Below are 27,568 nucleotides of genomic sequence, written 5' to 3'. Positions count from 1 at the left end.
ATTCTCAAAGAGTGACCTCAGGACCAGTATTTTCAGCACCAACTGAGAACTTGTGAGAAATGCAAATTCTCAGACCTCATTCCAGACCTACTAAATCAGAAGTTCTGGGGGTAGTGCCCAGCTATCTGTTCTTATAATCCTTGCAGATAGCTCTGATATGTGCTCAATTCTGAGACCTTCTACCTTAAATAGTTTTATAAAATAGAAACTGTAATATGATTTCAAAGAAAAATCTCAATAATCAAAGCTAATATAGTATTTGCCGGATACTGTGCACAGTTCTAAGTGCTGTACACATTTTAACTCATTTAACCCCCTACAACAAAGCTATCCGATAAGGGCTATTATTTCACACTATGGAAAAGAAACTGACCAAAGAGGAGTATATGGGTTGACCCATATACATAGAAAACACAATCTTCTTAAACCCTTTCAGTCTGCTAACCTGGTAAAAAAGGAAGTCTTCCCCTGCCCCTTTTTGCTTCTCTAGATATTTCAGTCCTGCCTTTTCCACTGAATTTTCAGCAACCATTAGCTTTGTATATCTATAAATACGTATTTGTATATTTGTAGATATTATGCACGTACTGGCTAATGGTTAGGCATGAAGGTTCTTGATTCAGACTGCCTGGATTTGAATAGTTCCGCCAATTAACCAGCTATCTTGTCTAGCACAGGGTACTTAACCACTTTAAAACTCAAATTCCCTCAAGTATGAAATAAAGATGACACTATAAGCTCCCTCTTAGGAGTTTTGTAAGGATTAAATTAAGGGGTAACATATAATGTGAAACGTTCAGTTGAAACGAGTTATTATTAGATCTGATCTCTTACTAATGTGTAGTTTTCTGTTCATTTCTGTGTGTTTTTTTAAGATTAGCCTGTTTTTTACTGAAAGAAAAGGAAAAAATTAATTTTAGCCTGTCTTTTTAACCAGGACTACTCCATTCTTAACTAAAACTTTATGGGTGATGCTATAGGGCAAATAAGGTATGCCTTGTTTCCCTGTGACAGTGGATTTTTTGGATATCCCATTTTACCTAGTACAGGATTGGGGCCATTGATCTTGGACAACTGGATAATGATCTTCTCATTAATTCAGTCTCTAATAATATACATCCTATTCAAAAATGAAGGGAGCTGAACTAACAGGTACTATTATTTAGAAAACACAATTGCTGATACATATTAATAATACAATATTTTGATAAAATATCTAAAATACCCGAGAAATCTTTAAATACAAATAATCAGTGTTCTAATTTAAACTTTTAGTGTGATTTATTTGAAAACCTGTGTACATTTGTACGTCTGAATTTCACAGAACAGTTCTGATTGTGAATATTCTGTTCCACCGTCCGATCATGTACCAAAGCCCATGTCCTCATTTTTGATTCAGGACATATGACTACTATCTCCACGCAGAATTCTACTAGGCTAACTTTTGTTAAATACTTCTTTCAATCAATCAATCAATCAATCAATCAATCAATAAATAAATAAATAAATAAATACTTCTTTCACTCTTAAGTCTATCATTAAGACCTTTTATGGTTTCAGCTGGATCTTTCCTCATCTGATCAGAACAGTGATGTTATAACTATAGTGATGATAATCATTGTTATAATTGAAAAGTAGCCAATTTTTTTGACCGTGTGCAGCAACTCAGGTAGGTATCATATGTAGCCCCAGTTTACAGAAGAAGAAACTAAGGTACAAACAGCTAAAGTAATTTGCCCAAGGGAAGAGATCCTGTCTGTGTTGATCCTGAAACAGGTTATGGTGTATTTGTGAAACAGTCTGGAAGAAGTGGGTCATGAGTCCGAGAGGTTTCCTTGGTGCTTTCTTTTATAAATAACTCTTACAAGCTTTGTTTTTCCACTTTATTAATGAGTATGTGGTATCTTCTTAATATATCTTTGAAAACGCTTGCTTGACCAAACTCTGAAACCAATGTTTGTGCCACAAGGATACTGTAATCTTGCAGTCAAAATTAGCTTTGTAATTCATTTTGGAAATCATTATTTCAAAAATCCAACCATTTTATGCTAACACCAACCTTGGAAATATTGGAACTAATTGACAGCTTGATATCATCGCTTTCTTATCAACTCCTCCATCTGGTTTGCCAGGAGCATACAATGTAAAATGAAGGGGCAAGTGGGTAAGTGTGACGAGAATGAGGCAGCCAAACACTATCTGCAGAGATGAATAAAATGCAATTGATGTAACTGCTTTTGACAACACAGAATCCAGTTGCATAGCTAGACTTCTAAATTCTAGAGATCAATTAATTAATTAATTCTAGAGCAAACCTTCACTGCATTAAACCTTCAGGGGCTTCTTATTAAGCAGCCCTGTTCCCAAACTGTCAAAATAATAATCTTCCTCCAAGTAGGAAATATATGGAAAGCAATGGATCTGATGATCATAGAGATGATGGGGTACATGTAAAATTTCAATATGGTAAATTGGATCTATTTGAAGAAAGGACAGAGATTTAGAACTTAATCTTTTTTCCTACCGAAGTCTGGTGACACATTTCCTACAGTACTTGTCTCTATTGCAATTACTATACGAACAGATATGTGGTTATTGAGAGGGGAGAAGAAAATATCTGGCAAGAAAATAAGCAGCTCTTAAGGAAGATTAAAAGAGCAATTCAAATCAATAAACATTTACTAAGTGCCAGTTTTGTGCAAGAAGTTTCACTGGGCTTTACAATTCAGGAGAGGAGAATTAACATTTGTTCAGTGCCCTCCTATGGGGCTAGCTGGCCTTGTACAAAACACTTTCCATACTTGAAATTTTTTTCTTGCCACTATTCCAACAGGTAGCTTTTTACCCCCATTTGACAGAAGCACCAAAGGCTCTCAAGAACTAAGCGAATTTGTCAAGCTCGGTAAAGGAAGAAATAGGATCTAGTTCATATCTGCCTGGTTCCAAAGCCTACGTTCATCCCTTTTCTCACACATTGCCTTATTTTTATTCAACAACTCTATAAAATAGAATAATTCTTTTTTTTTCTTGTTAAAGAAACCAGAGGAAACTTGATGGTGTGCATGGACAACTTGTGACCAGTGATAGAGCAAGGAATGATGTCCATTTGCCTTTTACTGGTCCGTTACTATCTACTAAACCTGTTGCATATTATCTCATGACTCTGGGAAGAAGTGTAGTTGTCCACAGCTGGCAGATAAAGAAAACAACCTGTCGGTTCCATGATGAATAACCCAGAACAATTTCACTCCCCCCAGCTATGGGGACCAGCATTAGTTACAGAATGGTACGTGAAGTTACAAATACTACAAATACTAGAGCTACAAGGAGGAAATTTAGTACATTCAAAGGAAGAACCCAGAAATGTGCACCTAGAAGTGGGGCTTGCCCTTGAACTGTCTCTTTGTACTTTCCAAATGCCTTTAGACAATAGATGGTAAATCAGCTTGCAGGAGTAATTTGGACAAAACAATTGAAAGAAGTACATCTTCATCCTTGGTGCCTACAAGCAAACAGTAGGTGTGTTCTGATTTCAATCTGTGAGCCCTGAAGGCTTTCCATGACAATTTGTGCAGAGTACAAATGACCAGATGTGTCTACCAGACTGTGATGCCCATCAGTGCAAAGATGCAAATTCAGATCTTTTGAATACTTGGCTCCATGGGAATATTCCAAAGTAATCGATAACACAGGCTGGACCAATGTGTATATCCAGTTATACTAACAGAGAAAAGGTAACTGTTTCAAAATGCCTGTAGCGACCCAGTCTGCAGATTGTTATTGGTGTGACTATTGCTGAAACAGGTGCTGGGTTCATAAATTTGCATAACAAAATGTTTTTCTTGTGGCAGCAGCCCATACAATAATTGGTGCCATCTGTATTTATCTATTGAAATTTGGATTCTGATATGAATGCAGAGAATCTTGTGGTGTCTAATCTCATAGCACCCATTTTGTTGTGAGGGTGGTTGACGTTGGAGAGGCATTCATCATTTTTATTTTTTTGCATTCATCATTTCTAAGGAGAATACAGATTAAAGGAAAATGTCAAAGTGATCACATTGCTTTTTCTTCACCGATCATTTCCATTTCTGACTATGTAAAAACAGAATCGAGGCCACACACCTACAGAGCTGCTTCTTCAGAGCAGTCCGTGGGGAAGATCCAGCCAGAATGGAAAACCAAAGGGCCCTGTCAACCTATTTACAATTCCCTTTTGAAAGGCTCTGCTTGCTTGCTTGCTTTCTCTCTTTCTTTGATAGAGAGAAGGGAGGGGTAGAGAGAAAGAAAGAGAAACTTCAGCAGACTCCATGCGGAGCACTGAGCCCTACGCAAGGCTTGATCTCACAACCCTGAGATAGATTATGACCTGAGCCAAAACCAAGAGTCGGACACTTAACCAGTTGAGCCACTCAGCTCCCCTGAAAGGCTCTGCTTTCACTAAAACCTCTCTTTGCTAGAACTTTTCTGTTTTCTTACCTCTTAACCAGTTAGTAGAAATCTGAGTTTGGCTCAAACTTCCTATCAGCTCAGACTTTTTATCAGCTAAGAAACAGACGTGATTTGAGTTGTAGTTTTATCTTGGATTTGTTTCTCATGGAGTGGGGGTAGGGGGGCTTAAGGAAAAATAGAAAATTGTATGAAAACTTAGTTTTTTAAAATCTGAAAGACGATAATGAGACGTTCCAATAAAGAATATCTGAGAACCGTGAAGACAGTCCTTTTCAATGAACATCATAAAATCTACCTGATGATCTCTAGCAATTCAAGCAAACTGCAAATCTTTAAGATAAATAACTTTCGGGTGAACTCGGTATGTATTCTCTCAATATTTTATATTTTTTATACCTCCAGGTCCATGAAGACCTTTATCAGTTAAAGGAGAAATTAACAAATTTCCCTCTTGAGGAAAAAGGAGAGGCTCTAAACATTCAGAACCTGGAAACTGCAATCAAAAGGACTGAAATGGGGCTAAGAGTAAGTAGAGCTTTAGATATTAAATAAAGTGCTGGAAGGAGACAAAGATTCCTCTAGTAGGAAAGGACTGTGGTTCTCACAAGACCTTGCGTAATTCTGTAACATAGGTGGACTTAAGTTGGTCATCAGCTTGCTCATTCTGGTCTTTTTATTAAAATCATGATTATTAACTGATTGGTTGGTTTGCATCTTGTCACATCCCACAAAGTATGTAAGCTGTGTATGTAAGGACTGTGGTTCTCACAAGACCTTGCGTAATTCTGTAACATAGGTGGACTTAAGTTGGTCATCAGCTTGCTCATTCTGGTCTTTTTATTAAAATCATGATTATTAACTGATTGGTTGGTTTGCATCTTGTCACATCCCACAAAGTATGTAAGCTGTTGGGAATGTAAGATTATGCAGTGACAACCCCTAACATGTGATTTGATTTAAAAAATTAAGAATTCTTAAAATAACCATTCATCCAGAAATATGCCCAACAGAAAAGGATTCAAAGGAATACTCCAGAGAGTTTCTATCAGATTCACTGGGATTCTAAAGAATAAGAGTTTGTTTTTCCCTAAATAGCTTACATATCTTGAGACTAGTCATTTTTGTGATATTGTAATCCTGCAGGTAAAGCTAAAGAGATGTACCAATTTTGGAAGAGAGAAATAAATTACACGGGAACTTCATCATTAAGATGGGTTGAAGGGAAGAGGAGAATCCACTCTTCAGGATAATATTCACTTATAAAACAAGGATCTGGGGGTGCTGGATGGCTCAGTCAGCTAAATGTCTGACCCTTGATTTCTGCTCAGGTCACCATCTCAGGCTCTGTGCTCAATGGGGCATCTACTTGATATTCTTTCTCTCATCCCTCTGCCCCTCCTCCTTGGGCTCTTGCACTTTCTCCATCTCTCTCTCTCTCTCTCAAATAAACCTCTAAAAAAAAAAAGAAAGAAAGAAAAAAAGAAACAACAAGGATATATGATCACATGAGTCCAAATAAGGACCATCTCCATCTTCGAGACCTCTAACTGTCATTGCTCCTGCTCCAGCCTGAGACTTTCACTCTCCCACGTTATCAGCTCCACAGCCCAGCTCCTCAGGCTGTGGGAGATATGGTGTGTTCTGTAGCCTCATCAAACTGGCACACCATTGTCCTACATTACCTGACAGTGAGAGGGCTGCACCCAGCTGGAGTCTTGCAGTTGGCCACTTTAAATAATCTGTTACCTAAGGCCCAAATTCTTTCCCTGGATGCTTGCTTGAAATCCCTATAAATGAAAGACATTACTCCATGTCTGTCCTGCCTAGTAAGCTTACCTGGCTAAGCGATTTACTGACTGTTGTGCATAGTTTAATTTGTGAAAAGTGCTACAGGTCACTCGAGCTTTGCATCTCAATTGTTTATTATGCTTTTTGGGATAGTGAAAGTCATTTAGCCTCGAAATGCCCAACAATACCTTAGGCATGTAATAAACACATAGTATGTTGTGTCTTTTGGCTTAATTACACAATTCAAAGCATTACCCTAATGAAATAAAGTAAATTAGCTGAGTATCTTAAGTCCACTATAATAACCTAAACTTTAACTTTTCTGTAACAGATTCACATTGAGAAGTATTTAAATGTTGTAAACCATCATGTGTTAACAACTCCTGTTAATGACGATAATTTATATTCTCCTCACACTTCCAGCTGGTAAGTAAAATAGCCATTTTGGGGTTGAAAACAAATACGATAAAAAAAAATAACTTTTCCCATTCCGGTCAGGTGACCATAAAGTCAAAATCTCCTTGGCTTTGTTCATATCCATTCTACTAATTTCAGTAGTTTTGTATAAGAAGTTAATGGCAAAATTTGAACTTTAACGAAGTTTATTCAGGGTTACTCTTCTTGTCTTCTAATGCTTGACACCATGACAATTACTTCAGAGTCCTAGTTTTGGTGTTACTGCTTTTTGTTTGTTTGGGTTTTGTTTTGTTTTTGTTTTTTAGTAAAAGGTATCCAAAATTCAACTCCTCTAAAGGAAAAATTTTAATGCAAATCCATTTTTACTCTATGAAGCTTACATGGAAATTTCTTTTTTTTTTTTTTTTTTTTTTTTTTATTTATGATAGTCACAGAGAGAGAAAGAGAGGCAGAGACACAGGCGGAGGGAGAAGCAGGCTCCATGCACCGGGAGCCCGATGTGGGATTCGATCCCGGGTCTCCAGGATCGCGCCCTGGGCCAAAGGCAGGCGCCAAACCGCTGCGCCACCCAGGGATCCCTGGAAATTTCTTTACAGTTTTTAGCACATCACATGTGCTTTATTGTAGAGCACATTTTTTTTTTTAATTTTGGTATCCAGGATGAACAAAACAAAAATAATAAAACTTGCTTGAAATATTCACAATGTAATATATCCTAAGAGTTGATTTATTAAAATTAGACTTGAGTGAGAAAGAAATTGCCTGCCTCACTTTGGACCCTCTTACAGGTAGGCCTCCTGAATTTGAGTGTATGTAAAGTAAGGTTTAGTGCTAAGCTTAAAAAACCTGTGGCCCTACTTGCATTGTAAATATATACCAAGCATAAGTAAGTAGTATCAGAGTGTAAGGTCAAGTTTCAGAAATAGTGCACAAGGAAACACAGCAATCTATAGACATAACCAGGATCCAGCATTCTGTAGTGAGGAGCAGAGCCTTGGGGGGTATCTGTCTCCCTTGCCCCCACATGAAGGAATGCCACAGGCATCCATCATCCCTTGTAGAGGCAACCCTTCCCTCAGTTGTCTAGTTTTTTCATTTAAGTCTTTGATTTTTACATTTGGGAATTTAAAAAATGACCTGAAAACAGGTTAATATTCATAATCTTTTAAAAAACAAGGAATCTGTAAGGAAAATAATAAAAAAGGGATTCTTGGAGAAGAAAATATTGGAGGTCAGTTTGCCAACTTATACTGATGACTCAGTTTGAAATCAAGGGAAGCCTATAGGCAAAGTGTGAAGCCTTTGTAGACCGCAGCGGACAGATCTGCAGTAGGGTGTGGCCAAAGACTGAGCATTAAAGCAGCAAGTAGGAAAGCCTCAGAATGGGGGGGTTGAGGAAAGCAAACAGGAAAAAAGATGTCTATCTCCAGCTCTGATGAAGTTCTCTTGTCCTATCTCTAGCTTTCTCTTTATTCTTCTATCCTGACAAAGAATAGAGGGTCTGGGCCATCCATTTGCAAATTAGGATGGCTGAAGAAGAGCAAACTCTGAAGCAATTACAGACACAGAGAACCAAGCAGAAAGGTTCTGGAAGAGGTCTTTCTTGTACAATTCTTTTCCCTTGTTGAGTAGTGTCCTTGCCCACTTAGGACGTGGAAGAGTAAAGGAAGACTTCATCATCAATTGGGGCATGGAGCTGGCTCCCAGAGCAGTCCTTGGATCCTTTCTCTCCTATTCAATAGAATAATAATTGCTGGCCCTCCTGGCAGGAAGATGGGAGCCTGGCAAGTCTGCACGAGCCTCACATGCCTGGGGGACTGTCTCCATCAGAGCTGTGGATGTGTACTGCTAACGTTGCATGAATTTGAAAATGACATGATAGGAGCCAGGTTGAAAACTGGAGAGAAGTCTAAACTGGGTCTTTATTTATTTTTTTAAGATTTTATTTATTTATTTATTTGTTTATTTATTTATTTTTAATGACAGAGAGAGAGAGGCAGAGGCACAGGCAGAGGGAGAAGCAGGCTCCATGCAGGGACCCCGATGCAGGACTTGATCCCAGGACACCAGGATCACACCCTGAGCCAAAAGCAGACATTCAACCATTGAGCTGCTACAGTACCCCTAACTGAGCCTTTAAAGCAAGCAGGCCTGAGGTCCTGTGAGTCCAAGTGTGAGTCACAGGGAGTGGCTCAGGGAAGAAGAGAAGCAGTCCATGGAAATGGAAAACAGGAGACCCAGGACCTCGGGAACCGTTGCCTGTGACTGGTATATTCCTGGGTGGTTAGTCACACGGGACTCTGCACTTGCAGGGGTATCCCAAGAGATTGGTCATGAATGGACTTGCCTTCGGAGTCTGTGTCCCATGGGGAGTTTTCTATGCAAAGCTGTTTACAGAGCCCAGAATTCTTTTAGGTTCTTTTGCCTGGGGGCAGCAGGACTGGCCAATTCATTGCATTTTTATTCTGAGGTTCCATGACAGTCTTTCTAATACTCAAGTAAGAAGGTGGTTTTTCTTTATTGATGGCATGACTCACTAACAGACAAGTTGCTTATCTCAACACTGATCAGGAGGCCAAAGGAGACCTAGCTTATCAAAATTTTGAGTTGGAACAAGCTGGACCTGGACTTTTATCCCACATGGCCTTTAGTTTGAAAATTGGGACATGGATCCATAATATGTATTTATTTATAAATTATATATTTAATCTAGGGAATGAATACATTATAAAATATACCAACAAAGAAACATTTAAATAACGAGACCAAGATTAAACAGCTTAAAAATCTTTCTTTGCTAAATCACAAAGCTTTCTTTTGCTAAAAAACGGTTATCATAATATTATATAATATCATAATATCATATATTAATCATAATATCATAATCATAATATTCTGGCTGATTTATCTTGTTAATGATGATGGCTTTATACTGGCTGTGGCCAATAACCCAAAATACACTCTACACTTAGTGGAGATTCAGCATAGATGCTGATTGAATGGAAGTCCAATTAGTCTACTGGATAATTTTCAATTTTGCAGTTGGGGGTGGAGATTTGGTGGACTCTTCATAAGTTTGATGGGTTTATCATCATTTTTTGGTCCCTAGTGTGGCTAAAGAAAAGCTCATGATATGAGTAGGTGTCCATTCTGGCATTTTCTTATTTTTCCCTGATGCCCATTTTCATCATCTTCAAAATTCAGTGTGTGTGTGTGGTTTTTATTTATTTATTTATTTTTTTGTGGGAATCTTTTTAAGACAACTGTCTATTGTCTCAGGCTTGAGTGAAAACTAAATGATAGAATCGATAAACCCACTCAACTGAGTGGGTTTTGTTTTGTTTTTTTTTTTTGTACAATGCTGTAAAAAAAAAAAAAAACATGTACTAGTAAAGACCCCACTGTTCATGCTTTTGTGGTTTGGAGTCTCCACTCCCAGGAGGCCTCCAGAACCTCAGGTGACATGACCCCATGAGAAATCCAGGGACAAGCTGAATATTAAATAGTAGCCCAGAGAATTTCTTAATTTCTTATTTGACATATTTCTTAGTTGGTATAAATAGAAGTTCTTATGGTCTTGTATTATACAACCAATGGCATTATCTTATGGAGATGTGGGCATCCTATTTGAGAGACCATGGGTTCTAGAATGATAGTTCTTAAACTTTGGTTTGCAATCCTCTTTCATTGCCTTGCAGGTGGTCCTGGAATTTGCATTTTAACAGTCTTGCTATTCCTTTTTTTTTTAAATAATAAATTTATTTTTTATTGGTGTTCAATTTGCCAACATACAGAATAACACCCAGTGCTCATCCCGTCAAGTGCCCCCCCTCAGTGCCCATCACCCATTCACCCCCACCCCCCGCCCTCCTCCCCTTCCAGCACCCCTAGTTTGTTTCCCAGAGTTAGGAGTCTTTATGTTCTGCCTCCCTTTCTGATATTTCCTACTCATTTCTTCTCCCTTCCCTTCTATTCCCTTTCACTATTATTTATATTCCCCAAATGAATGAGAACATATAATGTTTGTCCTTATCCAATTGACTTATTTCACTCAGCATAATACCCTCCAGTTCCATCCACGTTGAAGCAAATGGTGGGTATTTGTCGTTTCTAATGGCTGAGTAATATTCCATTGTATACATAAACCACATCTTCTTTATCCATTCATCTTTCGATGGACACCAAGGCTCCTTCCACAGTTTGGCTATTGTGGACATTGCTGCTATAAACATTGGAGTTCAGGTGTCCCGGCGTTTCATTGCATCTGTATCTTTGGGGTAAATCCCCAACAGTGCAATTGCTGAGTCGTAGGACAGGTCTATTTTTAACTCAAAGCTGTGGTCATCAAGACAGTGTGGTACTGGCACAAAAACAGACACATAGATCAATGGAACAGAATAGAGAATCAGAAGTGGACCCTCAACTTTATGGTCAACTAATATTCGATAAAGGAGGAAAGACTATCCATTGGAAGAAAGACAGTCTCTTCAATAAATGGTGCTGGGAACATTGGACAGCCACATGCAGAAGAATGAAACTAGACCACTCTCTTTCACCATACGCAAAGATAAACTCAAAATGGATGAGAGATCTAAATGTGAGACAAGATTCCATCAAAATCCTAGAGGAGAACACAGGCAACACCCTTTTTGAACTCGGCCACAGTAACTCCTTGCAAGATACATCCACGAAGGCAAAAGAAACAAAAGCAAAAATGAACTATTGGGACTTCATCAAGATAAGAAGCTTTTGCACAGCAAAGGATACCGTCAACAAAACTAAAAGACAACCTACAGAATGGGAGAAGATATTTGCAAATGACATATCAGATAAAGGGCTAGTTTCCAAGATCTATAAAGAACTTATTAAACTCAACACCAAAGAAACAAACAATCCAATCATGAAATGGGCAAAAGACATGAACAGAAATCTCACAGAGGAAGACACAGACATGGCCAACACGCACATGAGAAAATGCTCTGCATCACTTGCCATTAGGTGAAATACAAATCAAAACCACAATGAGATACCACCTCACACCAGTGAGAATGGGGAAAATCAACAAGGCAGGAAACCACAAATGTTGGAGAGGATGCGGAGAAAAGGGAACCCTCTTACACTGTTGGTGGGAATGTGAACTGGTGCAGCCACTCTGGAAAACTGTATGGAGGTTCCTCAAACAGTCTTGCTATTCCTAATGCAGATAATTTGTGCTTGGAATCCCTGGAACGAGTAGGACTCCCTGGAATCAGTATTCTTTTGGCCACATAGACAGCCTGCCTCTATATGATCAAGAGCCTAGTCCTGGAAATTCAGCTATCCCATTGCTATGAAGGGTTGGAGTAAGCCTCTTGTGCTAGGAACAAGCCAGTAGTGGGACCTGGCAGTCAGGCTGGTAGGACTGCCACTGTTTGGTTAAACTGTGAGTGTGCTAGAGTGTCAGAGGAGCAACTCCTTCTGAGAGGGGTGCCATACAATTAGGACTGTGGATCCCTGTTGCTCCTTTGACAGAAGCACAGTTGCTATGAGTAACTGAGAATCAACACTGTTCAGATATATGGGGCTTCTTTCCATCTGTGGAAACCCAGGAAATCAGGAGAGTTCATTCCAAATGACCACTGTCCCTGGATAGACCTTTAAGGATAGACCTTAAAAATAATTTAGAACAGGAGCACCTGGGTGGCTTAGTGGTTGAGCATCTGCCTTTGATTCAGGGCATGATCCCGGAGACCTGGGATTGAGTCTCACACTGGGCTCCCCAGAGGGAGTCTGCTTCTCCCTCTGCCTATGTCTCTCCCTTTCTGTCTCTCTCTCTCTCTCTCTCTCATGAATAAATAAAATACTTAAAAAATAATAATAATTTACAACAGACCAGATACAATATTCATCATCTTCATTTTTATCATTATTGTGAATTTCATCATTGTCATCAATATCTCCATAATACCTAACAGTTATACAAAGGACTTTATTTTACCCTATGAGGCAGATACTTATCCTTTACTTTTAAAGATGTGCATATTGAGGAACACAGCAGGCCCAGTTTGTGCGGGTCATGAGTAATGAGGCCCAGACTCAAGTATGGTCACCTGTCTGTGGTTGAACACTCCCACACCATTTCAGGCTGCCTGAAAACCAAGAAGCAGCATTTTCACAAAAGATGGTTTTCTTTTCAACAAGAAAGGAAAACCTGGTCATTTTGTCCAGTAGAAACAAAAAATAGCGACACAAAGTGCTAACAATGGATTTCAGCAAATACAAGATTTTCCCAGCAGACATGCAGAAGACAGTGATGAGGACATTATCAGAAGTGGCATATTTTCTCCAAAGAGCTCAACAAGCCTTTGTATTGTTTTCAAAATATGTACCACTATGATCCCCATTTTGTCAGTGATTCTCCTATGTCAACGTGTGGTTCTTCCTCTCACACGATTGGCTTTCATGGATTTTATTGCTTGTAATATCTGTTCGCACTGCTCATAACGACCACACTTTGCTTATTGACACTGGGAGGGTGACTACCATCTGTACCAACACGATCAGAACCACACCAAAATCTCCATTTTATATTATGTTGTGCCAGCGTTTGCGAAGGGGAAATAGCAAATAGATAATAGTGAGCATCAGTGAGAGGGAACGAAGGCGTTTGTGTTGCAAGGCGAGTGTGTATCAGAAGGTGTATTTTCCTCATTTGATGAAGCATTGTGGGTTGTTACATGGAAGTACACAAATCCCACTTATGTAGACTATGCCTACATCCTAATCACAGAGAGAGGTGAAGCACAGGGAACAAGAAAGGAACACTGGTGATTTGCGTGAAGGGTATGTGGATGCGAACTGTTCTTTCCACTTCTCAGTGGGTGTGAAATGTTTTTAAACAAAAAAAGGAATTTTTTAATAGAAAGCAGCATAAAATGAAAAACTAACAAACTGGAGGGATCCCTGGGTGGCGCAGCGGTTTGACGCCTGCCTTTGGCCCAGGGCGCGATCCTGGAGACCCGGGATCGAATCCCACATCAGGCTCCCGGTGCATGGAGCCTGCTTCTCCCTCCGCCTGTGTCTCTGCCTCTCTATCTCTCTCTGTGACTATCATAAATAAATAAATAAATAAATAAATAAATAAATAAATAAATAAATAAAAGAAAAAAGAAAAACAAACTGGGAAAACATTTGCAATAGATATAACACAAAAATTGCCAATATTCATAGAGAGCTCATGCCAATAAAAAAAAAAACCCAACTTGACACAGAAGGACATTGACAGACTAGTCACAGAGATAGAAATGCAGATAACTGTATAAAGGTGAAAAATGTATAATCTCACTGCGAAACCAGAGAAATGCCAACTAAACAATGTATTACTATTTTTTCTTACAAATTAGGACAACAGATGATTTAAACCATCCTCATACTCAGAGCTGATAAGTGGCAGTAGGATGGGAATATTTTGATTCTATCACTAAAGGGTTAAGTTGGCCCAAAGCCCCTAAAGGCAATTTCTCAATGGGTGTGAGAGCTTTTCAAAATTGTCATTTTTTAATTTAGTAGTTGTACTTCTAGGAACTTCTCCTAGGAAATAAGACACGGGGACCTCTGTATAACTTTGTTTACTTTGGTGTTCTATTTTATAGCAATAAACGTGGAAATGCCTTCAAGGTTAACAGTAAAAGCATGATGATTCAATCTATAGCTCATCTTATGTGTGCATTACATACCTATTAAAACTGATACTGTCCGAGGGGCACTTGGGTGGCTCAATCAGTTCAGCATCTGCCTTCAGCTCAGGCTCCTGAGCTCAAGCCCTGCATTGGGCTCTCTGCTCAGTGGGGAGTCTGCTTCTCCCTCTGTCAAATAAAATTTTTTAAAAAGTTTAAAGCTGATAATGTCCAAGAAATTTTAATGATGTGGAAAGTCCTCACAGTATATGTTGACAGGGGAGAAAGCAGAACGCAAAATTGTATCTCAGTTCAAACTCACTTCTAAATACATAATGCACAGAATTAAAAAGATTCATAAGAAATACATGAAGAGAGTTTCACTTCTAGGAAGATGGTGTAGACATACTTGCCCCTATTCCTTCTGATAAGTACAGCTAAAAAGCCTGGACATTAGATATAAAACATATGAAGGCTTGAAAAGAAGGCAGGCCAGTTAGGGGCCCTAGGACCCAAGGAAGGACATATGTTCATGAAGCTCCTGAATTTTCTTTTTGTTTTGTGTATCCTGTTATCCTGTGTTCCTTCTCTCTGAAGAGCTTCTTGTATCATTTCTTGCAAGACAGGTCTCTGGCGAAGAATTCCCTTAGTTTTTGTTTATCTGAGTTTTTATTTCCCCTTTGTCTTTGAAGCATAATCTCTCTGGATATAGAATTCCAGGTTAGTGGGTTTTTTTCTTTCCGTACTTCAATTAGTCCACTCAACTCTCTCCTTGCTTGCATAGCTATGATGTCTGATATAATTTAGGTCTCTCTTCTGTAGGTAAGTTGGGGTTTTTCTTTGCCTTCTTTCAAGATTTTGTTTTAGTTTTTCATAGTTTGGATAGGATATGCCCTAGGTGTAATTTTTAAGGATCTATCCCAGCTTGGTATTCTCTGAGCTCCCTAGATCTGTGATGTAGTATCTGTCATTAATTTTGGAGAATTCTCAGCCATTATTACTCAAATATGTCTTCTGCTCCTTTCTTTTTTTTTTTTCTGATGTTCTCAGTATGTATCTGTTACACCTTTTATAATTGTCCCACAGTTCCTGGACATTCTGGTCTGTTTCGTGCATTCCTTTTTCTCTTTGCATTTCAGTTTAGGAGTTTCTATTGACATTTCTTCAAGTTCACAGATTCTTTTCTTGGCTGTACCCAGTCGATTAATAAACCCATGAAAAGCATTCTTCATTTCTCTTAGTGTTTTTGATTTCTATCATTTCCTTTATATTCTTTCAATTTCAATATCTCTGCTTATGTATCTGCTCTTGCATGACATCTACGTTTTTTCCATTAGAGCCCTAGCCTATTTATCAGAGTGATTTTAAATTCCTTGTCTGATAACTCCACAATCTTCTGTTTTATCTGATTCTGATGCTTGCTCTGTCTCTTTAGACTTTATTTTTTCTTGACTTTTAGCATTCCTTGTCCCTTCTTTTGAAAGCTGGACATGATGTATTGGGTAATAGGAAATGAGATGAGCAGGCCTTGAGTAGGAGGTAAGTAGGCCTTTACCTGGCTAGGAGTTGTACTGTGTTTACTGAGTTTACTGTAGGTGTCCGACAATTCAATTTCCTCAGCTGTCTTTGCTTTTGTCTCTCCTGTGGTCTTTGGGTTTCCCTAGAAACTCTTTCCTATATAGATCCTAGCCTTGAAGTCCTATCATCTGTGATCTTCTGTTATACAGATGCCTGTAGATGTAAGGTGTTGGAGGGACACATTCAATACTCCTTGATCTGGCCTCCCATCTTTAACTAGGTCTGTTCCTCCAGACTGTTACCTTCACAAGTCTTTCTTGATATCCCCCTCAGAGGTGAGGCAGGAAGAACGGAGGGGACTGGAGTTAGCTAGTTGCCCTTTCTCAGGCCAGATAATAATTTTCCTTGAGAGCTGGCCTTTAATACAGAGAACAGAACAAGGGACAGAACTCTCTGGGAGTAGTTTGAAATGATTTATTTTCACTCCCCACTGCTAAAAGCAGGAGGTGATTTTTCTCAGATTTAATGGTAAGAACATGGTGGGGTTCCTGGAGGTAAAACTTAGGCAAGTCTGCCCCCCCCCCAAGCCTGGGACCCTCAGAGTTGTTTGGTGGTTTTGTTTTTTTTTTTAAGATTGTATTTATTCATTTATTTGAGAGAAAGAACACAAGCGTGGAGGAGCGGCAGAGGGAGAGGGAGAAGTAGACTCCCCACCGAGTGGGGAACCCGATGCAGGATTTGATCCCAAGACCCAGGGATCATGACCTGAACTGAAGGCAGACTTAACCAACTGCGCCACCCAGGCACCCCCAGCCCCTCAGAGGTTTGTTTGTTTTTTTACCCCCTCAGGGTTTTTAATGCTCAAGTTAATGCACGCTGAGCCTCTGGCAATTTGTTAAGTAAAGTTAAACTGTTCTTGCCAATACCAGTTCCAGCAAGAGGCTTCCACTCTGTAACTTTATCCAGGTCTGTCCATGTGTCTTTGTTTCTCTCCAGTTTTCAGGGCAGTAGTTTTCCCTGTGATCCCAATTCTCTGATAGATCAAAGAAGAATTGCTTTTCAGTTTGTTCAGCTTTTTCTTATCACCCCCATCCTCACAATAACTTCATGTTGAAATGAAGCCAGGAGTCTACAAACTGCCCTTTTTTTTTTTTTTTTAAGATTTTATTTATTTAGGGACACCTTGGTGGCTCCGCAGTTGAGCATCTGTCTTTGGCTAAGGGCAGGATCCTAGTGTCCAGGGATCGAGTCCCACATTGGGCTTCCTGCATGGAGCCTGCTTCTCCCTCTGCCTGTATCTCTGCCCGTGTGTGTGTGTGTGTGTGTGTGTGTGTGTGTGTGTGTGATGAATAAAAGATTTTTGAAAGATTTAAAATTTTTTAAATTTTAGATTAAAATTTTAAGATTTAAGATTTTTTAAATCTTTTTTAAAAAAAGATTTTATTTATTCATGAGAGACATGGAGAGAGAGGTAGAGACATAGGCAGAGGGAGAAGGAGGCTCTCTGCAGGGAGCCTGATACGAGACTCCATCCCAAGACTCTGGGATCAGGACCTGAGCCAAAGGCTGACGCTCAACCACTGAACCACCCAGGCATCCCCACAAATTTTTCTTAATGATGATTTTACAAACATGGACATCACAGTAGAGTCAAGAGATTGAATTTAACTGATCTTAATTATGTTGACCATTTTAAGGTCTGCTTTCAAATGAAAAGTTTTAAGACACACATTACACAGTTGTTCTTACAACTTTGTTTTTACACTGCATTCCCATGGAGCTGCCCACTGCTTAATAAGGAGGACCTTTCACCACCTTTGATCCCCAAGTCTTTGCAACTATATAAAATAGCAGAAATTTAAAGAATATAAGTGCTAACTACTTAGGGACCAGCATGTTGAATATATTTAGCATCGGCCATTCAGTAATTTAGTTTTACAAAACAAAATACAGCATGCTGGATTTTTCTCTACCAAGAAATGTTTTATAGTATAGTAATTATGTCAGTCATGGGTCATACAACCTCAGCCAGAGATAGAGCTTTTCACTCATGTTATAGTGGTCATCATCAGACTCAGAAGTTACTCTGCTTAATAAAACAAGTGTGGTTCTATAGCGGTAAAAATGCTAAAGTTGACCTAGTTTATTGTAATTACCATTAGGATATTTCCTGTAAAATCTAACTTAACTAGGAAGCAAATTACAATTTGTGGTTGTTAAATTCAATTTTAAATTTTCTTTTTCTTTTTTTTAAACTTAGGTTGCTTCCAGCTGTAATTGATCAGAAATCATTTGTTTTCCCTCTAGAATCTGAGGGTAAACTTTGGCAAACCCAAAGACAGCATGGTACATTTCCACATGCCTTTCCAAAAATAAAGGTAGGAATAGAGAAATCCATAGAGACAGAAAGGGGATTAGTGGTTGGGGAGTCTGAGAGAGGGGAGGCTGAAGAGGGACATGTGATGGGTATATCAAGTGTCTTTTTGGGATGATGAAACATTCTGGAATTTGATAGTGGTGATGGTTGCTCCACTCTGTGGATCTACTAAACACCATTGAATTGTATACTTCAGAAGGGTAATTTTAAGGTATATGAAATATGTCTCAATAAAGCTGTTAGGGAAAAAATAAAACCTTTTCAGAGTAAAGGCAGGAAATTTACTTTGTGTTCTAAATGAGAAAACATGCCACTGGTGTTTCAGATATGTTCGTGGCACAGTCAGTTTCTATCACAAAAGTGCTTTCTTCAGAACGCAAAATATATCAAAACACAGTGCCTTCAAATTTTTTAACTAGCAATAATTGCGCCTCAGATAAGCCAATGGCTACCATGCTGCCATTGTGCAAAGCTAGAAGTTTTGAACAGGGCCCTTGGAAGGCAAGTTTCCAGGTGGCAAGGGATAGAGCCCAAGAGGTTACTGATTTTACCTGCTGGAGGCTCTTGCAATTGGATTCCTGTTTCTTCCCCAACTCCCCAAAAGTGGTAACAGCTCACCTCCTGTCAGTGCTTTAGGAACACTAACTAGATTAACCTTCAGAAAGATCCTAGAGGGACGTGCTATTATTGTCTTCATTTCATTGATGGAGAAGCCAAGATTCAGAAATATTAAAGAAATTGCCCAAGATGACACAGCTAGTAAGTGTCAGAGCCAGGATTGTGTGCCCAGAAATACAGCGATAACCACTGTGGTACCCCTACTTTAAATAATAGCTTCGTTGAGGTATTATTAATATACCATAAAATTTACCCTTTTAAGTGTACATTCAGTGGTTCTTAGTATATTCACCAAACTTTGCAGCCATTCCATGGTACCCTTTTTTACATCGGTGTTACCCATATTTTTCCTCTATCACACTTGACAAAATTTGTAACTAGATTTTTTTAAATGTCTATTTTCCCACTAGAATATAAGCTTAATGAGGGCCTGAGCCATGTCAGTTTGTTTGTTACTATACATTGCCAGGGAATTCTCAATAAATGTTTGTTGAATGAAAAAATGAAACCATAGAGACCTCTTAGGGTGTGCTCACCCCCATGTAGAATCAGTCCAGGTTCCACTACGTTCCCAAAGCAGCCCGCTTCTACCTTCATCACTGTACTTCTTACATCGAGTTGTTCAGCGGAGTATTTACTATGTGCCAGGAACTGTCAGAGACACACTGTGATAGACGATGCCAGGTCCCTGCTCTCAGAGCTTGTGTTCTAGTTGGTGGAGATAGATCGTTGATAAGAAGACACCAGATAATAATAAAGGCTCTCCTGTTAACACAGAATGCCTTGATAAAGGGAGTTTGAATTTCTTATCTCCTTACTATTAACTCTCTGCCTCTGTTAATTTTTTTTTTTTCTTAAGAATCTCAGGAGGATCACTGTTGGTCCACAAGTAGAAGATTAGAGCTCTCTGGTTTATAAGGCCAATGAAACAAACTATCTGAAATTAGGACTATTTAGAATATATGGCTGCTATTATTATTCCAGGAAAAAAAATAACTATCAGCAGAAATTTATTTTCCCGAAAGAGTTTTGAATCCTGGCAAATGATCACAAAGATAAGAAATCTTATGTGCTGAATATAACCCTGGAGTTCTTTTAAATACTGTTAGCATGGGTGAGCTTCATTTAAAAGGGGCACGAACTGTTTCCTACCCAGACTTTACCTCCCGGGCCTAGATCCCTATTGTTGTTTTATTTCTAATATCAGTGACATCTGCTTAAAAATGCATAACCACTGACACACAAGACAGCCCTAATTTTGCATTGTAAACTCAATGACAAACAGTGCTGTTTTGCCAGCTGTTCCTGCAAGCCTACTACACCAACTTAAAAGCTTGTATTATTAAGTAGCAGTGAAATCCAACTGGGATATTGCCACCTTTAATTGCCTACTGCCAACCTGTTCAACTAGGTAAACCCCAGTTGTTTCTTTAAGCTCTCTTTCTCAAAAGTAGATAACTATCTTTGGAATTCCACTTCATGCCAAAAACTTACACTACAATTAGGAGTTGTGCGATTATAATTCCAAGTCATGATTAAGAATTGTTTCTTTGGACAGCTATATGCAAAAGAGTGAAACTGGACCATTTTCTCACACCATACACAAAAATAAACTGAAAATGGATTAATGACCTAAATGTGAGACCTGAAACCATATAACTCCTAGAAGGAAATAGGCAGTAATCTCTTTGACTTTGGCCTTAGCAACATTTTCTTAGATGTGTCTCCTTAGGCAAGGGAAACAAAAGCAAAAACAAGCTATTTGGATTACACCAAAATAAAAAACTTTTGTACAGCAAAGGAAACCATCAAACAAAACACCAAGACAACCTACTAAATGAGAAAATATATTTGCAAATGATAAAGGGTTAATATCCAAAATATATAAAAAAAACTTATACAATGAAACACTAAAAAAATAATAATGGGCATTACATAAAAACTAAAAATGGGCAGAGCACCCGAATGGACATTTTCCTAAGGAAAACATACAGACACCCAACAGGCACATGAAAAAAATGATCAATACCACTCATCATCAGGGAAATGCAAATCAAAACCACAATGAGATATGACCTCACACCTGTCAAAATGGAGAGAATCATAAAGCTAAGAACCAAGTGTTGTGAGGATGTGGAGGAAAGGGGAACCCTGGTGTACTGTCGGTGGGAATGTAAATTGGTACAGCCATTGCTGAGAGCTCTATGGAGGTTCCTCAAAAAGTTAAAAATAGAAATACCATATGATCTAGTGATTCCACTATTGGGTATTTACCCAAAGAAAATGAAAACACTCATTCAAAAAGATACATGAATCCCTATGTCTATTGCAGTATTATTTACAATAGACAAGATATGGAAGCAGCCCAAGTGTCCATCCACAGATGAATGATAAAGAAGAGGTGGTGTGTGCCCCCCCCACACACACAGTGGAATATTACTCAATCCTAAAAAAGAATGAGATGTTACCATCTGTGACAACATGGATGGACCTCGAGGGTGTTATGCTGAGTGAAATAATTCAAACAGAGAAAGGCAGATACTATATGATCTCCTATGATTTCACTTCCATATGGAATCTAAAAAACCAAGTAAACAAACAAATACCAGACTCTTAAATACAGAGAATAAACTGGTGGTTGCCTCAGGGGAGGTAGATAGAGGATGGGCAAAATAGATAAAGGGGATTAAGTTGTACAAACTTGCAGTTATAAAAAGTAAGTAAGTCACAAAGATGAAAAGTACAGCATAGGGAATATAGTCAATAATGTTGTAAAAAAAAGAGAATTGTTTATTAATCTTCTTTTACATTTGAAAAAGCCATATTGTGATGACTTTTCTTTACAGTGTGTCTTTGTTCCACATCAACTACCATCCCAACCTCTCTTTGGGGTACCTTAGATTATAGGCACACGTGTACTCGTACAGATAAAGAAATGACTTGAAGTAAATACAATGAAGGAAGAAGTGGAGGAAAGAAAAGAAGAAGAAAAAGTTCACAGGCCAAGAGATTATTTGATTTTCTTGTTGTATCTGGCAAGCTAATTCCTATACTATTCAGATCAAGGAGCTACTTACAAGCATGACACAGTTGGTTATGTTTGTGGGGCAGGAAAGATAAACCCATCTCATTGCTCGAGAATTATTCCCTATATTAATTCCATAAAATGGATGCCTTAGCAGTCAAACAAACCTAAAAAATTGTGATCTAATACAACGCAGCATTGTGCATTATCTGTATCTAAGATGGGAACACTCTGATTTTGTGATTTTGGATTGAATCGAGAAAGTGGTTCTCAAACTTTAATCAAAAAGAAGGTTTTAGACAGCCCAGGTGGGGGTGGCTCAGCGGTTTAGCGCCGCCTTCAGCCCAGAGCGTGATCCAGGAATCCTGGGATCGAATCCCACGTCAGGCTCCTTGCATGGAGCCTGCTTCTCCCTCTGCCTGTGTCTCTGCCTCTTTCCCTCTGTGTCTTTCATAAATAAATAATTTTTTTTAAAAAGAGGTTTTGAGGACTCTGGACATTATGAAAAATAAAATGGTAAGAGATGAGAAGAGAAAAGAGCAGATAAGGGTTACTTCCCAGATTGTCGCTCTGAGTCCTGCCTCACTTAGCAGTTGGTGGGTGGCAGGTTTTACCTATGAGAAGGTAGTTGCAGGCAGGTCTGGGACATGTCTGGTGTCCAACCTGGATGCCAGGTGGAAGAGCCAACCACTGTGAGCTCTGTCTTCTCCCAAGAAGCCAGGCTTTACGAGAGCAGCAACTTTTAATAAAATACCGCTTCTTATCAATGGATTTTTATTGAAAGGTTTTGAAATACAGACCTAATGGCATCTAACCCCTTAATGCTTTAACAGGATCTTTAAAAATGAACATATTCTGGGTGGGCTCAGTTGGTTAAGCAACTGGCTCTTGGTTTTACCTCAGGTCATGATCTCATAGTTGTGAGAGTGAGCCCCACTTCAGGCTCTATGCTCAGTAAGGAGTCTGCTTCAGATTCTCTCCCATGTTTACTCTCTCTTTCTCTCTCAAATAAAGTCTTTTTTAAAAAGAGCATATTCCTACTTGCCCACAATAACATTATCATACCTAAAAAATGAGAAATAAGTCATGAATATAATAAATACTCAGGTCACACTTAAATTTCCCCAATTAATCCTCAAATGGCTTTTACCAATCCTTTATCCAAAGCTGGATCTGCTAAGATATATTCATTGTATTCGATTATTTCTCAAGACTCTAATAATCCAAAGCAGAGATACTCTGTTCAGTTCATGGCTGTAATCCATACCCTGCCCTAAGTAGGCTCTCAGTAGAGGACAACATCATGGTTAGAAGTAGGAGTTCATGGCTTGGCTCCACCATGTCCTACCTATCCTTTGGTGGGTCACTTAGCCTCTCTGTCTGTGCCTTAATTCCTCATCTGCAAAATGGACATAAGGACAGCCCCTACCTCATAGAGCTGCTGTAAGGATAAGTGAGTTAACACATGTAAATGTGTTTATAACAGTGCCCTATGTGTGGGGACTGTTCTACAAGAGTCAATTCTTATTATTTGCTAATGAATATTTATCAACCTCAATGATGTACTTAATATGTGCCAGACACTTTAGGCATCAGCCAAACCTCTCTGCTCTCATGGAGCTTACATTCTAGTTGGGGTCGGGCAGTCATCAGGAAAAGAAAAAATGATTTGCAAAGTAAATATATAGTATGTTAGTTGGTGAGAGAAAAGCTGGGGGAGGAACCTAAGGACATTGGATGGTCTCATCTGTAAGGTGACACTTGAGCAGAAATCTAATGGACATGAGGGAATGAATATCTTTGGCTATTTGGAGGAAGAACATTCCAGCCAGAGGAAACAGAACATGTAAAGACCCTGCCTTAGGAGTACGAATGATGTGGCAAGGTTGGGGTTTGAAGCAAACGGTCAAGAAGGAATTCTTGAGATGTCTTAGGTACAAAAAGGTGGTTTTATTAAAGCAGAGAACAATGTCTACGGGCAGAAAGGGCTGCTCTGGGGTTTTGAGGGCTGACCGGTTATATAGTTTCAAGTTGGGAGGGGTTAGGGGTAGTGTAAGTCTCTCAGGAATTTTGAAAGCAAGGTCATTTATTACTATCTAGTAAAAACTTAGTCATGAGACCCTTCAGAAGGATATCAGTGGGTCCTATGCTTGGAGGATGACTACCAGCATATATCTTGTGGAGTATAAACAAAGGAAGTTTCTAAAGGAATTTTTATGTGTCAAAGGAGACTTGCAGGGGCACCCAGGTAGCTCAGTGGTTGAGCATCTGCCTTTGGCTCAGGTTGTGATCCTGGGATCGAGTCCCACATCGGGCTCCCTGCATGGAGCCTGCTTCTCCCTTTGCCTGTGTCTCTGCCTCTCTCTGTGTCTTTTATGAATAAAAAAATAAAACCTTTTAAAAAAAAGAATTATAGTACATTATGATATTTTAGCATATTCAATACTGTTTTACTGTAACCGGTTACTATTCAATTGGTTTGCACATACATTTTTTTTTTTGCACATACATTTTTTAAAGAGGTTTATACTTTACAATGTACTATATCTATAGCTAATGAAACAAATGATTAAATGTGGTATTTGGGGCTATTTCTATCAAAAAGAGGCATCAAAAAGGGGCCCTTAGGACTACATCTTCTAAGAATATTATTTCTATGGGAAGATTTGATTAGCTACATGTTTAGGACTTATGGCATCTTCTCCAGAAACATAAGTTACTTATTACAAGTGCAAAGACTACCCAAATTTTATTATATGGTATTCCATATATTAACATTTTAAAGGTGGCATTCCAAATTTCTCATGCCTTGCTCCATGGCTTACCAGGAAATACTAACTTCTGGGCATGCAGGAGAGTCATCATGCCCTGGCCGCCAACCTATGAGGGTAGTTTATAGCAAAGGGAGAGAGGTCATAAAATTAGCAATTGGCCCATGTGCCATAAAAATTGGACAGAATGTCACCTTTGGCACATGCTACTGCTATACCCTGATGACTACGGCACTGTGGTATACTGTAATGATAACACAAACATAGTAAAAACAACAAAAAAAAAGCCTTTCATCACTGATAAGCTATTTCTTCAAATATTTTAATTTTAAGGGTACTATGTGCTAGATGGTAGACATATGTATCTCTGTGCTGTGGGAAGCTCACGGTCTCTAGGTGGGCATTCTACAGTATGAGGAGTGCCATAATAGAGGTTTAGAAAAAATGCTCTGGTAGGGTTAGGGGGGCACGCTGGAAGCCGGGGCTTTGTTATAACCAGTAAGTACATCACCTCTAATTCTGTTTCAAGCACAGCCGTCTGCCCTCTGTGTCCTAGGCTGCCAGCTTGCATGGCACATCCTTACAATAATTCTGCAACACTGTAAGGACCTTCACTGACCTCTCATCATTTCACTATTTATCACTTTTGCCTTACTGTCCTCTTCCTTCTTAGCTAGGTTAGGTTGCATGCCTGTGACAGAAATTGTTGCTTCCCTACCCAAAACCCATGCCCCCTTCTGCATTACTGACAACTGTGGTTTTGTTCAGGGTGGCACACACCATGAGGAAGATCCCTCATTTCTGAGCCTTCCTTGCAGCTAAGTATGACCACGTGTCCCATCTGTCCAGTGCTCACCGAAGCAGCAGTCTCCTGGGGATTGGTTCTAGGAAATGTTTTGCTTTCCTGATGAAAGGGTACAGTCAGGGCACCTGGGTGGCTCAGCAGTTGAGCATCTGCCTTTGGCTCAGGGAGTGATCCTGGGGTCTCAGAATCCAGTCCAGCATCAGGCTCCCCATAGGGAGCCTGCTTCTCCCTCTGCCTATGTCTCTCTCTTAAATACGTAAAATCTTTAAAAATAATAGTAATAATAAAATGTTGGAATGAATGAATGACTTTTGTGGGGAATAGAGGAAGAGAGATGGAGGTTAGGGGGAGGTCTCCCAGAGGACGTTGTGCCTGACCTGAGCTCAAGTTTGGGAGTAAAAGTGTGCCCAGAAGACACTGAAGAGGAGAGCAGAGGACACTCCCAGAGAGGGAACAGCTCACTCACAAGGTGGAGAGAATGTATGGATGTTCATGAGGGAATGGAGACAAGGGGGCTGGAAGGTAGGAAGGGGCCAGATCATGCCCCCCATAAGGGAAACCACTGGGGGATTTGAAAGAGGTAAGAGACATCCCTTAATTAGTGATCCAATGTTCAGTCTTTCTAGAGGTTATGCAGAAGATGGATGGGCATAAAGGAGACCACATAGCAGCCATCACAGAGGTCTATGTAATAATCAAGGAGGGCAAACCAAAGTAGTGCCCGTGAGGATTGAGTGTAAAGGATCTGAGAGACAGACAGACAGGAAGTTGCATCAAGAGTGTATCACAGCATTTTTTTTTTTTCAGATCGTATTTATTCATGAGAGACACAGAGAGAGGTAGAGACACAGGCAGAAGGAGAAGCAGGCTCCCCACAGGGAGCCTGATGCAGTACTCGATCCCCAGACCCCGGGATTATGACCTGAGCCAAAGGCAAACTCAACTGCTGAGCCACCCAGGTGCCCCCAACCAACATTTCTTTATAACAGGGCAGCACGCTATGATGGAAAAAGACTTTGAAGTCCGAGACATAAATCAAATCCTGTCTCCTCACTTTGGGGTTGTAGGACCCTGAGAAGTCCCTCAACTAATTATCTTCAATGGTAAAGTAGTAAGAATATCACATACTCCCTCATGTCCTTTTATTCTCTTTTAAAAAGATTTTATTTATTTGAGCGAGCGAGCTAGAGAACCCAAGTAGGGGGAGGATGGAAGGAGAGCCATAAGCAGACTCCACACTGAGCACAGAGTCTGCGGCGGGTCTTGATCCCACCACCCTAAGATCAGGACCTGAGCCAAAATCAAGAGTCACATGCTCAACTGACTGAGCCATCCAGATGCCCTCCCCTCTTTGTCCTTTTATTATTATTTTTTAATTTAAATTCAATTAGCCAACATAGTACATCACTGGTTTCAGCTGTAGTTTTCAGTAATTTATTGGTTTCATACAATACCCGGTGCTCACCACATCCCTCTGGTCCTTTTAATTTTTTTTATTATTTATTTATGATAGTCATATATATAGAGAGAGGCAGAGACAAGGCAGAGATAAAGGCAGAGGGAGAAGCAGGCTCCAGGCACCGGGAGCCCGACATGGGATTCGATCCCAGGTCTCCAGGATCGCGCCCTGGGCCAAAGGCAGGCGCCAAACCGCTGCGCCACCCAGGGATCCCCCTCTGGTCCTTTTAAAGACTAAAGCAAATCAGTCGCGCATTAGGACAGTACCCACATATTACAGTGCCTGGCACCAAATGGGTCTGAATAAATGTTAGCTCTCTTCCCCCAACGTTTCCCATAGTCTACAATTGAACTCCTATAGTAATCAGAAAACAGGAGGGGCACATCTGACTGGAAGTAGTTAAGTCTTAAGGTTTTGTGAACCTGAGGCAGTTAGGCAGCAGCTGGGCAATTTCCAAGCAGCTTGGAGTTAAGTGGTGCTGTAATTGTGGGTTCCTTCCAACCCTAGCAGGGAGGTAAGAGGAGCTGTCCTAAAGCATACAGCGCTAGAGTTGAAACAATAACCCAACAATAAATAGATTTGAATCACACTTTAATTTTAAAGTGTTTTTTTTAAATTTTTATTTATTTATGATAGTCACACACAGAGAGAGAGAGGGGCAGAGACATAGGCAGAGGGAGAAG

The 27,568-nt window shown here is 39.6% G+C and overlaps 1 protein-coding gene across 1 annotated transcript in view; it reads left to right on the top strand.

The window, feature by feature from the left end:
• Window positions 1-27,568, top strand: part of IQCH (IQ motif containing H) — a 200,001-nt gene that overhangs the window by 3,582 nt on the left and 168,851 nt on the right. The window contains exons 2-4 of the mRNA XM_041740511.1: window positions 4,855-4,977; window positions 6,572-6,666; window positions 18,091-18,208. Coding sequence (XP_041596445.1) covers window positions 4,855-4,977; window positions 6,572-6,666; window positions 18,091-18,208 — 336 coding nt within the window. The remainder of the gene's footprint in view (window positions 1-4,854; window positions 4,978-6,571; window positions 6,667-18,090; window positions 18,209-27,568) is intronic.

The sequence above is a fragment of the Vulpes lagopus genome, chromosome 2, assembly GCF_018345385.1.
Source record: "Vulpes lagopus strain Blue_001 chromosome 2, ASM1834538v1, whole genome shotgun sequence".
Classification (NCBI taxonomy): domain Eukaryota; kingdom Metazoa; phylum Chordata; class Mammalia; order Carnivora; family Canidae; genus Vulpes; species Vulpes lagopus.
Note: the sequence above shows the minus strand (reverse complement) of the source record. Positions and strands in the feature narration are given on the sequence as shown.